The sequence below is a fragment of the Apodemus sylvaticus genome, chromosome 15 (assembly GCF_947179515.1).
Source record: "Apodemus sylvaticus chromosome 15, mApoSyl1.1, whole genome shotgun sequence".
NCBI classification, from domain to species: domain Eukaryota; kingdom Metazoa; phylum Chordata; class Mammalia; order Rodentia; family Muridae; genus Apodemus; species Apodemus sylvaticus.
In genome coordinates, this window is record NC_067486.1 from 55,368,350 (window position 1) to 55,381,151 (window position 12,802).

The following is a 12,802-nucleotide window of genomic DNA, read 5'->3' on the forward strand; positions in this document are numbered from 1 at the left end:
ATCTACACAATGGAGTACTATTCAGCCATTAGAAACAATGAATCCATGAAATTCTTAGGCAAATGGATGGAGCTGGAGAACATCATACTAAGTGAGGTAACCCAGTCTCAAAAGATCAATCATGGTATGCACTCACTAATAAGTGGATATTAACCTAGAAAATTGGAATACCCAAAACATAATCCACACATCAAATGAGGTACAAGAAGAACGGAGGAGTAGCCCCTTGTTCTGGAAAGACTCAGCGTAGCAGTATAGGGCAAAACCAGAACAGGGAAGTAGGAAGGGGTGGGTGGGAGAACAGGGGGAGGGAAGGGGGCTTATGGGACTTTCGAGGAGTGGGGGACCAGAAAAGGGGAAATCATTTGAAATGTAAATAAAAATATATTGAATAAAAAAAGAAAGAAAAGAAAGAAAATGAAAGTATCTTGAAAATCAGTAAGAAAAAAGCAAGAAGAAATAAAACCAACAAGAAACTTGAAACCCCCAGAAAAGAACCCAGAAAACATTTCAGTTTTGTATGTATAATAGGTAGAAAAATCCTATTACTCAATTAATGCTAAAAGTAGCAATGTGTTTATATCAAAGACAATGAAGTCATCAGTGGGAGCACTCATTCCTGAAGCTCCCGAGTCCCTCTGCTCGTGTTGACTCGCACTGTATTTATTCTGCAGCACACAAGTAACTTCACAATTCTATGACTTTCATATGTAAGCATCATAATTCATAATGCCCTCTTGTTACCATATCAGAATTAAAGCCTGAAATTCATAACAGACTTCCCAAGGCACTTTCTAGATCCCCCTACATACACACACATATACACATATACATACACAGACACATAAACATTAGGCACTACATCTATAAGTCTACAAATCTACTATATCAGTCCGCTAGAGATATGTCAAAACTAAAATTAAAAATAATAGAAGAGGTTAAAAAAGTCACCCTAAAATAATACATGATTATAACAATTTAAAGCAAAACAAAAAACAAAAGAACTATTCTGTTTTTAGAAACAGAGTCCTGAAATTTAATTCTCAATGATAACAGGAGGCTGGAGACAATAAAAAAGAAATCCATTATTAACATTAAATGGAAATAACTGTGTGTACATCTCTGAGTATTTAGAAATTAATGTAAAGCTCTAAGTGGGCAAGACTGCCATTTTTCTAAAGGAATAAATTCATTCCTATCAAAAGAGCATAAGTCAACTGATGGCATTCACTGCATTATATAGCACACTCCAATTTGTTAATGAATCCATTTAGGAGACTAATAGAAGAGAAAGTGAGAGGAGGATTGATCTGAGGCCAATCTCAGAGTGACATCAGGAGAAGAGAAGCACGAAAGAGGGTCTGAAATCATTGGAAAGAAGAGCAAACAGCAAACCTAAGTCAGTTTGGATTTTGGAAGAGATAATACAGTGAGTGAAGAAGTTTTAATAACTGGATCCATAAATGCCAGTCTACTTACCTGTCATCAGACTCTTGCTCCAAACAAATGACCAGCCAAGCAGATCTGCCTGGCTACGTGTGCTCTTTGCAGCCACATCTTGTGACTTTGCTCAATATGTCATTTCCTCCTGTGGTCTAGAGCTACACAGTTGGCTTCCATATGCTATTCACATACACTGCAATGCTGTCCAGCCCTCAGAAAGGTGTGACCTCAAGGGGTGTCATAAACAAGAACAGAAAACTGCTTCCAGCTTAAGTTTTTAAAAAGCAAGAAAGCTAATGAATAATAACTAAGGATAATTAATGAACTTGAATTAAAGGACTTAGACTCTGGAATAAGACATCTGGCTTCAACCTCTACCACGGTAGTTTCCTAAACTATGACTTGAGCAATATCATTGATTTTTAGTATATTAGCTATATAGAGAAGGAATTGAAAAACAGCTTTGCCAATTTATCATGACATGGTATTTATTTCTCATAAGGTATGTCTTGAGCTAGAACTCTCAATTGTATGTCTAAATCCATTTCCCAGCCTTTTACATCCTTCTCTGTGACTCTGAAGGAGATTCATTAGGAACACTGGCAAAAAAAACTGACAGCAACTGTAGGTAGGTCAACAGGTAGGAACAAAGTCAGGTCACAATATTGCTCCTGTTGAGATGTCATATTGAATGTCACTACTGTGATCAATTCAGCTGGGTACTGGATCAGGAATATGGAGGTCAGAAAAAAGAAGATCCCCAGGGTTCCTGGTCAGTCAATCCCACTGAAATATCAAACTCTTTTGTTAGTGAAAGATCCTCACCTCACCACCACCCCACCCCACCCCCCCACCCCCCCCCACCCCACCCCCGCAAAAAAAAAAAAAAAAGCAAAACAGTGAAGAACAATTGAGGAAAATACTTGTAGACAATGTGTGGCCTCCACATGATCACTATATACACATACATACACTTCATACATATACACATATTAACATACTAAATATTACATGTATATGACATATATGGCATGTATATGATATATATATATATACCAAAAATAAACAAACTTTTTAAAAAAGAAAATATTGCTCCTCCCCCTAGCAGCCATTATCTGCCTATACATCCTTACAGAGAGAAAGGACCTTATGACCGCCTATGGCTGCCTTACAGTTTCAGATGTTTAGTCCATCTTCATCATGGTGGGAAGCATGATAGGATGTAGACAAATGTGGTGCTGGAGGAACCAAGAGTTCTACATCTTGATCCACAGACAGTAGAAGCATGTATCTAACTGAGTGTAGCCTGAGCATTCATAACTTTAAAGCCTGCCTCCACAGTAACACACTTCCTTCAACCAGGCCATACCTCCTACTAGTGCCACTCCCTAGGGCCAAGCAATTGGCCCAGTCCCAACTAATTGTTTTTTAAGATTTGTGGTCATACTGCCTTTTCATAGCAATGAAATCCATACTAAGACAGAAGTTGATACTGGGCTCTGGGATATTGCTAACCATATTTTTGTTCGGAGGAATGTGGATTTGGTAACTTTAGACTAGGAAAGAAGTAAAATGCTTTAAGAGGGGATTAATGGGCCATACTAGTAGGAAAATAGAAGACAGTGGTGTTGAGTGTGATTTCTATGGGCAGATTCAGGGGATTTCAGATGGGAAGAATTTTAGTATGTTGCCTAGAGATCATTCTTGTGATATTTGGTGAAGAATGTGTCTGCTTTTTGCTCTTGACCAAAGAGTCTGCCAGAGGCTAAGTTGAAGAGATTTAGATTAATTGTATTAGCAAAGGAAATCTCAAAACAACCCTAGTATCGACTCTGTCCTATGGTTCACTGTTATGAAGGACACTTGGTGAAAGCAAGTTGAGCAAGGAAAAATACAAAATGTATGGTTCAAGGAGTAAAGGGCCATAAGGAAGTGGAAAGAAGCTAAAGCCTGTGTTCAACGAGATAAATAGATCAACAGTAGTAAAAGGAATTAAGGGAGTGGTGACCTCAAAGGAAAGATCCTACCCAGCTAAGCCCGCATCTTGTGAAAAGGAATTAAAGAAAAACTTAGGTCCAGGCCTGGTGATACACACTTTTAATTTCAACACTCAGAAGATAGAGGCATGCAGATCTCTAAGTTGAAGACCACACTGTTACAGAGCAAGTTCTAAGACTTCCAAGCTTAGGCAGTGAAGGAAGTCATTAAACGCAGAAAGGTGGTGAAGATGTAATTGAAAGAAGGGCTATGTTCTGCCCCACTGGCGCTTGGGACAGACCTGATACGGGAGAATTTCCTGAGGTGACTCTATCTGGTGAAGCTTCACAGAAAAAATGGAAAGAAGATGGTATCCGCACGGTAAACAACTATAGGAGTTAAATGCTAGCACTAGTGTAAAATTTTATCCTTTGAAACTATTGCTGTGGGTGCAGAAGGATACGGATAGGCAAGCAGGATTGTGTTGACCAGGCATAGTAGCTGCTTAGGATAGATAGATAGGGAAAAATGGGACAGGAAAGTGTGCGTGAAATTTGTGCCCGCAACATTCAAGAGTTGCTTCAGGCGAAAGGGATAGGTTTTAAAGAAGAAAGGTTGAAAGATTTCTTAGATCAAATATATTCTTGCTGTCCTTGGTTCCAAGAAAAACGAACGTTAAACAAGAGAACTTGGGAAAGAATTGGTAATTCGCCAAAGGCAGCCAAGGCAGATAATATTACCGTCTGCCTCTGGACACTTATAAAGGATATTATAGATGAAGGAGGCTTGGAGGAATTAGATAGAACTTGAGGAATCTCAAGAAGAAAGCCTACCGGAGAGGACCTCTGCAAAGAAGGACCCTCCCCACTCTAAGTTACAAAAACGCAGAGATAGTGCTGATAAGCTAATTTTTAAAAAGACAGCTCATCCCAGAAAGAGAACAGCTGAATTTCATGGGGAAGAATGGACCCCTATTGTGCCATCTGCTCCGCCTATGACTTTGATGGCAGAGAGATATGCAGTTACAAAAATTGAAATTTGAGATTAAATTGCAGAAATTGACTAATGAATTACAGGAGCTAAAAAGGGTATCAAATACTAGAGAGAACAATGATCCTGAGTCGCGCCAATCACCACTAGAAAGAGCGGTAAGCCAGGCTCGTGGAGAAGGGCAGGACATGTCAGAACTCTTAGCTTTTCCTGCCCTTGAGATCGAAGACCAGGGGAATAGGATTAGACTATATCAGACATTGGAATTCAAAGTGATAAAAGAATTAAAGGCAGCTGTAGCTCAGTATGGCCCTACAGCCCCTTTTACACAAGCTTTATTGGATACTGTGATAGAGTCAAATTTAACTCCACAGGATTGGAGAACTTTGTGTAAGGCTACTTTGTCAGGAGGAGATTTCTTGCTTTGGAGTTCTGAATGGCATGAGGCTAGCAAAAGAACTGCCACCGTAAATACTCAGGCAGGTCATCCAGAATGGAATGCGGATATGTTACTGGGAGAAGGCGTATATGAAGGAAATACTAATCAGATTGGGTTTCCCATCGCAATATATGCGCAGATTGCAATGGCTGCCCGCCGTGCTTGGAATCTTTTACCATCAAAGGGAGATCTTAGTGGAAACTTAACAGGTGTCAAACAGGCTCCTGATGAGCTTTTTCAGGATTTTGTGGATAGATTGTTAAAAACAGCTAATAGAAATTTTGGAAATTCTCAGGCAGAAAATCCCTTGGTTACTCAGCTAGCTTATGAAAATGCTAATGCAGCCTGCCGCGAGGCCATCAGACCTCACAGGGGGAAGACAGACTGGGCTGGTTATATTCATCTCTGTTCTGAAATTGGCCCCTCATATAATCAGGGTCTAGCAATGGCCACAGCGTTGCAGGGAACCACCATCCAGGGAATACTTTCGCAGAGACGAGGAAATAAAAGGTGTTTTAAATGTGGTAGTCTGGGTCATTTTAAAAGTGATTGCCCTGATAACAGGGGTGCTATAAGCGGGCAATCAGTTTGCTCCCCAGGAATCTGTCCTAAGTGTAGGAAAGGAAACCACTGGGTTAGGGGATGCAAGTCCAAAACTAATATTCAAGGCAGACCTGTGTCGGGAAACGAGAGGAGGGGCCCACTCCAGGCCCCGATTCATCCAGGACAGACAGTTTATGGGGTAACACAGCTGCTGCTAAGCCAAGAAAATCTATCTTCGAGCTTGCCAGAGCAACACCAGGAAGCGTGGGACTGGACCTCAGTATCACCTTCTATGTCATATTAACCCCAGAAATGGGTGTCCAGATCCTGCCTACAGGAGTTTTTGGATCTTTACCTGAAGGAACTTGGGAATTACTTCTAGGACGAAGCAGTTCTACTGTGTAGGGGCTACAGATTTATCCAGGTGTCATAGACAGTGAGTATGAGGGAGAAATAAAAATTATGGCTGCTTCCCCTCATGGTGTCATAACTATACCTGCTAACCAAAGAATTGCTCAACTTGTTTTAGTTCCTTTACATCCACTGCCTTCCAAATTCGTTAAAGATAAAAGAGGACAGGAAGGCTTTGGCTCCTCCAGAGTGTATTGGGTTCAATCTATTACTAATAAGAGACCTAACCTTAAATTAACAATTGAAGGAAAGGGTTTTGAAGGATTAATAGTTACAGGAGCTGATGTAACAATTATTAAAGGACAAGACTGGCCATCTAGCTGGCCTTTGACGGAGACACTTACGCATCTCCAAGGCATCGGATATGCTAATAATCCAAAACAGAGCGCGAGACTTCTAACTTGGAAAGATAAAGAGGAAAATTCAGGGCAAATCCAGCCTTATGTTATGCAAAACTTGCCTACTACCCTTTGGGGGGAGAGACCTTTTATCACAAATGAATCTGGTTATGTGTAGTCCTAACGAAATTGTCTCTAGGCAAGAGTTAGAGCAAGGATCTTTGCCTGCTCAGGGGCTTGGGAAAGAAGGACAAGGCATTAGAAAGTTTACACCAGTCAGAATGGCTAAGATTAAAAATTCAGGAGACAGCAGGTGTTGGAGAGGGTGTGGAGAAAGAGGAACACTCCTCCACTGCTGGTGGGGTTGCAAATTGGTACAACCACTCTGGAAATCAGTCTGGCGGTTCCTCCGAAAACTGGGCACCTTACTTCCAGAAGATCCTGCTATACCACTCCTGGGCATATACCCAGAAGACTCCCCACCATGTAATAAGGATACATGTTCTACTATGTTCATAGCAGCCCTATTTGTAATTGCCAGATGCTGGAAAGAACCCAGGTATCCCTCAACAGAAGAGTGGATGCAAAAAATGTGGTATATCTACACAATGGAGTACTATTCAGCCATTAGAAACAATGAATTCATGAAATTCTTAGGCAAATGGATGGAGCTAGAGAATATCATACTAAGTGAGGTAACCCAGACTCAAAAGGTGAATCATGGTATGCACTCACTAATAAGTGGATATTAACCTAGAAAACTGGAATACCCAAAACATAATCCACACATCAAATGAGGTACAAGAAGAAAGGAGGAGTGGCCCCTGGTTCTGGAAAGACTCAGTGAAACAGTATTCAGCAAAACCAGAACGGGGAAGTGGGAAGGGGTGGGTGGGAGGACAGGGGAAGAGAAGGGGGCTTGCGGGACTTTCGGGGAGTGGGGGGACTAGAAAAGGGGAAATCATTTGAAATGTAAATAAATTATATCGAATAATAAAAAAAAAAACCTTAATTACCTTATCCTGAGCATCTTAAGCTCAACTGGAGCATGCAGTAAGCCATGAATTCCAAGGCTATCCTATCAAGTTTGAGGGAATGGGACATTTATAGTCAGTGCTGTGTGGGCTTCAAACACTCTTTTCTAATCCAGACACAACTTTCCATTCCTCGGGTAGCTTCTTTCCAGCCACAAGCTGTCCAATGGAGGGAACTCTGGAATATCTCTAAGTGTTCTTTATATGAACAACCTTCTTCAAGGCTCTCCTCTAGCCCTCTCTCTTCTTGTCTGTCCCCGGAGCTCTAGTGAGGTTGGCCTCTTTGGATTCCCAGCTCTAACTATCAAACTTAAGAGTGAAAGACTAAGTTCTTATTCCCTTCACGGCGATCTGGATACCAACCTCCTCCCCATCACTTGCACCTCTGTCATTCGTCTGATTTTCAGTGACCACTAATGGATGTCTCATAGCTTTTTATCTTTATTTGAAGTTCTATCAAGTAGGATGATGAATTGAGGCACCAATAACCAGCATTATGATCACTATCTTCTGTCAGAAAAGCTACCCTGAAGATGAAGACTCCAGATGCACAGACCATGGTGTGTTCTTTCCTCATTTTGGTGGCAGGAGGACTTAGGAGGAGGTCTCAGGAGGGTCAGAACTTCCTGAGAAGTCTCTGTTACATAGCAAGTTTAAGGCTACCTTAGGCTGCATGACACCTGTCTCAAAAAAAAAAAAAAGAAAGAAAGAAAAAAAGAAAGAAAGAAAGAAAGAAAGAAAGAAAGAAAGAAAGAAAGAAAGAAAGAAAGAAAGAAAGAAAGAAAGAAAGAAAGAAAGAAAGAAAGAAAGGAAGGAAGGAAGGAAGGAAGGAAGGAAGGAAGGAAGGAAGGAAGGAAGGAAGGAAGGAAGGAAGGAAGGAAGGAAGGAAGGAAGGAAGGAAGGAACTTGGGCACATCCACTTGGCTAGGCTGGCTGGCTAGCAAGCTTCAGTGTCCCTCCTCTCTCCATCCTCCAAGCACTGGGATTAGAAACATACACCACTATATCCAGCTACTCATTCGGATTCTGAGAATCAAAATCAGACTCTTGGGCTTGCATGCTAAGTACTTTGTCAACTGAGATATCTCTCCAGCCCTTGCAAAAAGTTTGTGACAGTTTTTGAAGATAAGAATTTATTTTTTGAGTAGTGGTCAAAATTGTTTTCACTGTAATCAATTTATCACAAAAAATCCTATTATCTGGTTGATTTCCTTTAGTGATATTGTGATATTTGTGATATTGATGCTTTGTGATACTGATGCTTTCCCCACTTACAATAATATGCGCTTTCTTCCCAATATCTTACCAAATAAAAGATAGCTGGATATAAAAAAAAAAAAAAAAAAAAAGAAAGTTTAAAAGCCCCCAGCCTAACCCTAACTCTAGAAGTCTGGGGCATTTTCAGTAATGGCCACTATCTTGCCTGCATCCCACGCCAATAAAATTCAATGGCTTAATGATAATCCTGTGTGGGTTGATCAGTGGTCCTTATCTAAAGAAAAAATAGAAGCCACCTCTTTGCTAGTGCAGGAGCAGTTAGAGGCAGGACATTTAAGAGAATCTCTATCTCCATGAAATACCCCAATATTTGTTATTAAGAAAAAATCCGGTAAATGGAGATTGCTACAAGATTTAAGAAAGGTTAATGAAACTATGTTGCCCATGGGAACTTTACAAGCTGGTCTTTCATCTCCTGTGGCTATTCCTAAAGGATTTTATAAAATAGTCATAGATTTAAAAGATTGTTTCTTTACTATTCCATTGCATCCTGAGGATTGCAAAAGATTTGCTTTCAGTGTTCCTTCTATTAACTTCATGGAACCTATGAAAAGATATCAATGGACAGTTCTTCCTCAGGGCATGGCTAACAGCCCTGCCTTATGTCAGAAGTTTGTGGCACAGGCCATTCAGCCTGTAAGACAAAAGTGGCCAGATATTTACTTTATCCATTACACAGATGATTTTCTGGTTGCAGGAAAAAATCCTCAGACTTTGCTTTTATGTTTTAAAGATTTACAGCAAGCTTTAGCCGCTAAAGGATTACAAATAGCTCCAGAAAAAATACAAACCCAAGATCCGTATAATTATCTGGGTTTCAAACTTACAGATCAAGCTGTTTTTTCCAAGAAGATAATTATTCGCAGAGACAATTTAAAAACTTTAAATGATTTTCAGAAGTTATTGGGTGACATTAACTGGCTTCAGCCATATTTAAATCTTACTACAGGAGAATTACAACCTTTGTTTGATATTCTAAAGGGGAATGCTGATCCTACATCCCCTAGATTATTAACTTCAGAAGGACTTTTGGCTTTACAGCTAGTGGAGAAAGCTATTGAAAATCAATTTGTTACCTATATAGATTATTCTTTACCTTTACATCTGCTAATTTTTAATACGACTCATTCGCCTACAGGTTTATTATGGCAAAAGGCTCCTCTGATGTGGATTCATTTGAGGGTGTCTTCAAGGTGTAATATCTTGCCATATTATGAGGCAGTAGCCCAAGTAATTGTGCTTGGAAGAAAGCAGGCGCTAACTTATTTTGGCAAAGAACCAGATGTTATTATTCAGCCTTATAACGTAGATCAAGATGCTTGGTTAAAACAGCATAGCACAGATTAGTTGCTTGCTCAAATAGGCTTTGAAGGGACTATAGATAACCATTATCTTCAAGACAAATTGATAAAGTTTTTAAATATACATGAGGTTGTATTTCATAAAATGACTTTTTTTTGTATTATCCTTGCTCATTTTTTTTTATTTTATTTTATTTTTATTTACATTACAAATGATTTCCCCTTTTCTGGGTCCCCACGCCCCACAAGTCCCATAAGCCCTCTTCCATCCCCCTGTTCTTCCATCCACCCCTTCCCACTTCCCTGTTCTGGAATTCCCCTATACTCTTGCACTGAGACTTTCCAGAACCAGGGGCCCCTCCTCCATTCTTTTTGGACATCATTTAATTTGTGGATTATATCCTGGGTATTCAAAGTTTCTAGGCTAATATTAAAATGACATCTTTACAGCCGTTGCATAACGCTCTTTTAATTTTCACAGACGGCTCTTCCAAAGGAAGATCTGGATATCTTATTAATAATAAACGGGTGGTTATATAGACCCCTGGGCTTTCTGCTCAGTTATCAGAGCTGACAGCGGTATTAAGTGTCTTTCAATCTGTAGATAGTACCTTTAATCTTTTTACAGATAGTTTGTATGTTGCCGAATCTGTCCTCTTATTAGAAACCTGTGGCACATTTAATTTTAATACGCCAGCTGGATCCTTGTTTTCACAATTGCAAAGCATCATTCTTGCTAGAAAAAAATCCCTTTTATATTGGCCATATAAGAGCTCATTCCAGTCTTCCTGGACCTTTAGCTGAAGGCAATCAGTGCATTGACAGAGCTCTTATAGGAGAGGCTTTAGTTTTAGAACCTGTAGAAATGGCTAGACGTGATCATGATAAATTTCACCTTTCTAGCCATACATTAAGGCTCAGACATAAGATCACTAAGGAGCAAGCAAGAATGATGTGAAACAATGCCCTACCTGCCTTACCTTATCCCCAGTTCCCCATTTAGGGGTTAATCCATGTGGCCTTATGCCCAATCATATTTGACAAATAGATGTAACTCACTATCCAGAGTTTAGAAAATTAAACTATATACATGTTTGCATTGATACCTGTTCAGGATTTCTTTTTGCCTCCCTACATTTGGGAGAAGCCTCCAAAAATGTAATCGATCATTTTTTACAAGCCTTTAATACCATGGGATTACCCAAGGTCATTAAGACAGACAATGGACCAGCCTATTCTGGTAAGAACTTTATCTCATTTTGTAAAGAATTTGGTATTAGACATAAAACTGGAATTCCTTATAACCCAATGGGTCAAGAAATCGTTAAGCGTGCTCATCGCACCCTTAAAAACTGGCTTTTTAAAACAAAGAAGGGGAATCTATTACCCCCCCCCCCCGGTCACCCAAAGCGCATCTTGCTTTTGTTTTGTTCATTTTAAATTTCCTGCAGACTGATTCTAAAGGTCTGTCTGCAGCAGACAGGCACTGGCACCCTACCAGTTCCAATTCCTATGCCATGGTTAAGTGGTGGGACCCTTTAACTAATACATGGAATGGTCCAGACCCTGTTTTAATGTGGGGGAGAGGGTCAGTTTGTATTTTTTCTCAAAAAGAAGATGGAGCACCAAATCCAAATGGATCAAGGACCTCCACATAAAGCCAGACACTCTGAAGCTAATAGAAAAGAAACTGGGGAAGACCCTTGAGGACATCGGTACAGGGAGAAAGTTTCTGAACAGAACACCAATAGCGTATGCTCTAAGATCAAGATTGACAAATGGGACCTCATAAAATTACAAAGTTTCTGTAAGGCAAAGGACAGCATCAAGAGGACAAATCGGCAACCAACAAATTGGGAAAAGATCTTCACCAATCCTACATCAGATAGAGGGCTAATATCCAATATATATAAAGAACTCAAGAAGTTAGACTCCAGAAAACCGAACAACCCTATTAAAAAATGGGGTACAGAGTTAAACAAAGAATTCTCACCTGAAGAACTTCGGATGGCGGAGAAGCATCTTAAAAAATGCTCAACTTCATTAGTCATTAGGGAAATGCAAATCAAAACAACACTAAGATTTCATCTTACACCAGTCAGAATGGCTAAGATTAAAAATTCAGGAGACAGCAGGTGTTAGAGAGGGTGTGGAGAAAGAGGAACACTCCTCCACTGCTGGTGGGGTTGCAAATTGGTACAACCACTCTGGAAATCAGTCTGGCAGTTCCTCCGAAAACTGGGCACCTCACTTCCAGAAGATCCTGCTATACCACTCCTGGGCATATACCCAGAGGATTCCCCACCATGTAATAAGGATACATGCTCTACTATGTTCATAGCAGCCCTATTTATAATTGCCAGATGCTGGAAAGAACCCAGGTATCCCTCAACAGAAGAGTGGATGCAAAAAATGTGGTATATCTACACAATGGAGTACTATTCAGCTATTAGAAACAATGAATTCATGAAATTCTTAGGCAAATGGATGGAGCTAGAGAACATCATACTAAGTGAGGTAACCCAGACTCAAAAGGTGAATCATGGTATGCACTCACTAATAAGTGGTTATTAACCTAGAAAACTGGAATACCCAAAACATAATCCACACATCAAATGAGGTACAAGAAGAAAGGAGGAGTGGCCCCTGGTTCTGGAAAGACTCAGTGAAACAGTATTCAGCAAAACCAGAACGGGGAAGTAGGAAGGGGTGGGTGGGAGGTCAGGGGAAGAGAAGGGGGCTTACGGGACTTTCAGGGAGTGGGGGGGGGGGGCTAGAAAAGAGGAAATCATTTGAAATGTAAATAAATTATATCGAATAAAAAAATTAAAAAAAATAAATAAACCCTCTTCAGCCTCAAAAAAAAAAAAAAAAAAAAGAAGAAGAAGAAGAAGAAGAAGATGGAGCACGATGGCTGCCAGAGAGATTGGTAAGACAGGTAAACACACCCTAAAGCTGCTGGTAAGTATAATTAATTCACAAAGGCATTCCCTAAGCGGCTTCTCACTTACTTGGGAAGAAAGGTTCCTTTGTGTTCTTGCATTTAAT

General features: G+C 40.1%; 2 protein-coding genes across 5 annotated transcripts in view; both read right to left on the reverse strand.

Moving 5' to 3' along the window:
• The window catches only part of LOC127665496 (cell surface glycoprotein CD200 receptor 2-like), a 29,542-nt gene extending 28,001 nt beyond the window's left edge, over nucleotides 1-1,541 (reverse strand). For 2 of the 3 annotated variants that reach the window (XM_052157826.1, XM_052157825.1), the window contains exon 1: nucleotides 1,480-1,541. In XM_052157826.1, coding sequence (XP_052013786.1) covers nucleotides 1,480-1,486 — 7 coding nt within the window. In that variant the 5' untranslated portion in view covers nucleotides 1,487-1,541. The remainder of the gene's footprint in view (nucleotides 1-1,479) is intronic. The other variant, XM_052157828.1, reaches the window with a different exon arrangement.
• Nucleotides 1-1,549, reverse strand: part of LOC127665494 (cell surface glycoprotein CD200 receptor 2-like) — an 86,609-nt gene extending 85,060 nt beyond the window's left edge. For both annotated transcript variants that reach the window (XM_052157823.1, XM_052157821.1), the window contains exon 1: nucleotides 1,480-1,549. The gene's annotated coding sequence lies outside the window, so the exon portion shown is untranslated. The remainder of the gene's footprint in view (nucleotides 1-1,479) is intronic.
• Nucleotides 1,550-12,802: the final 11,253 nt, after the last annotated feature.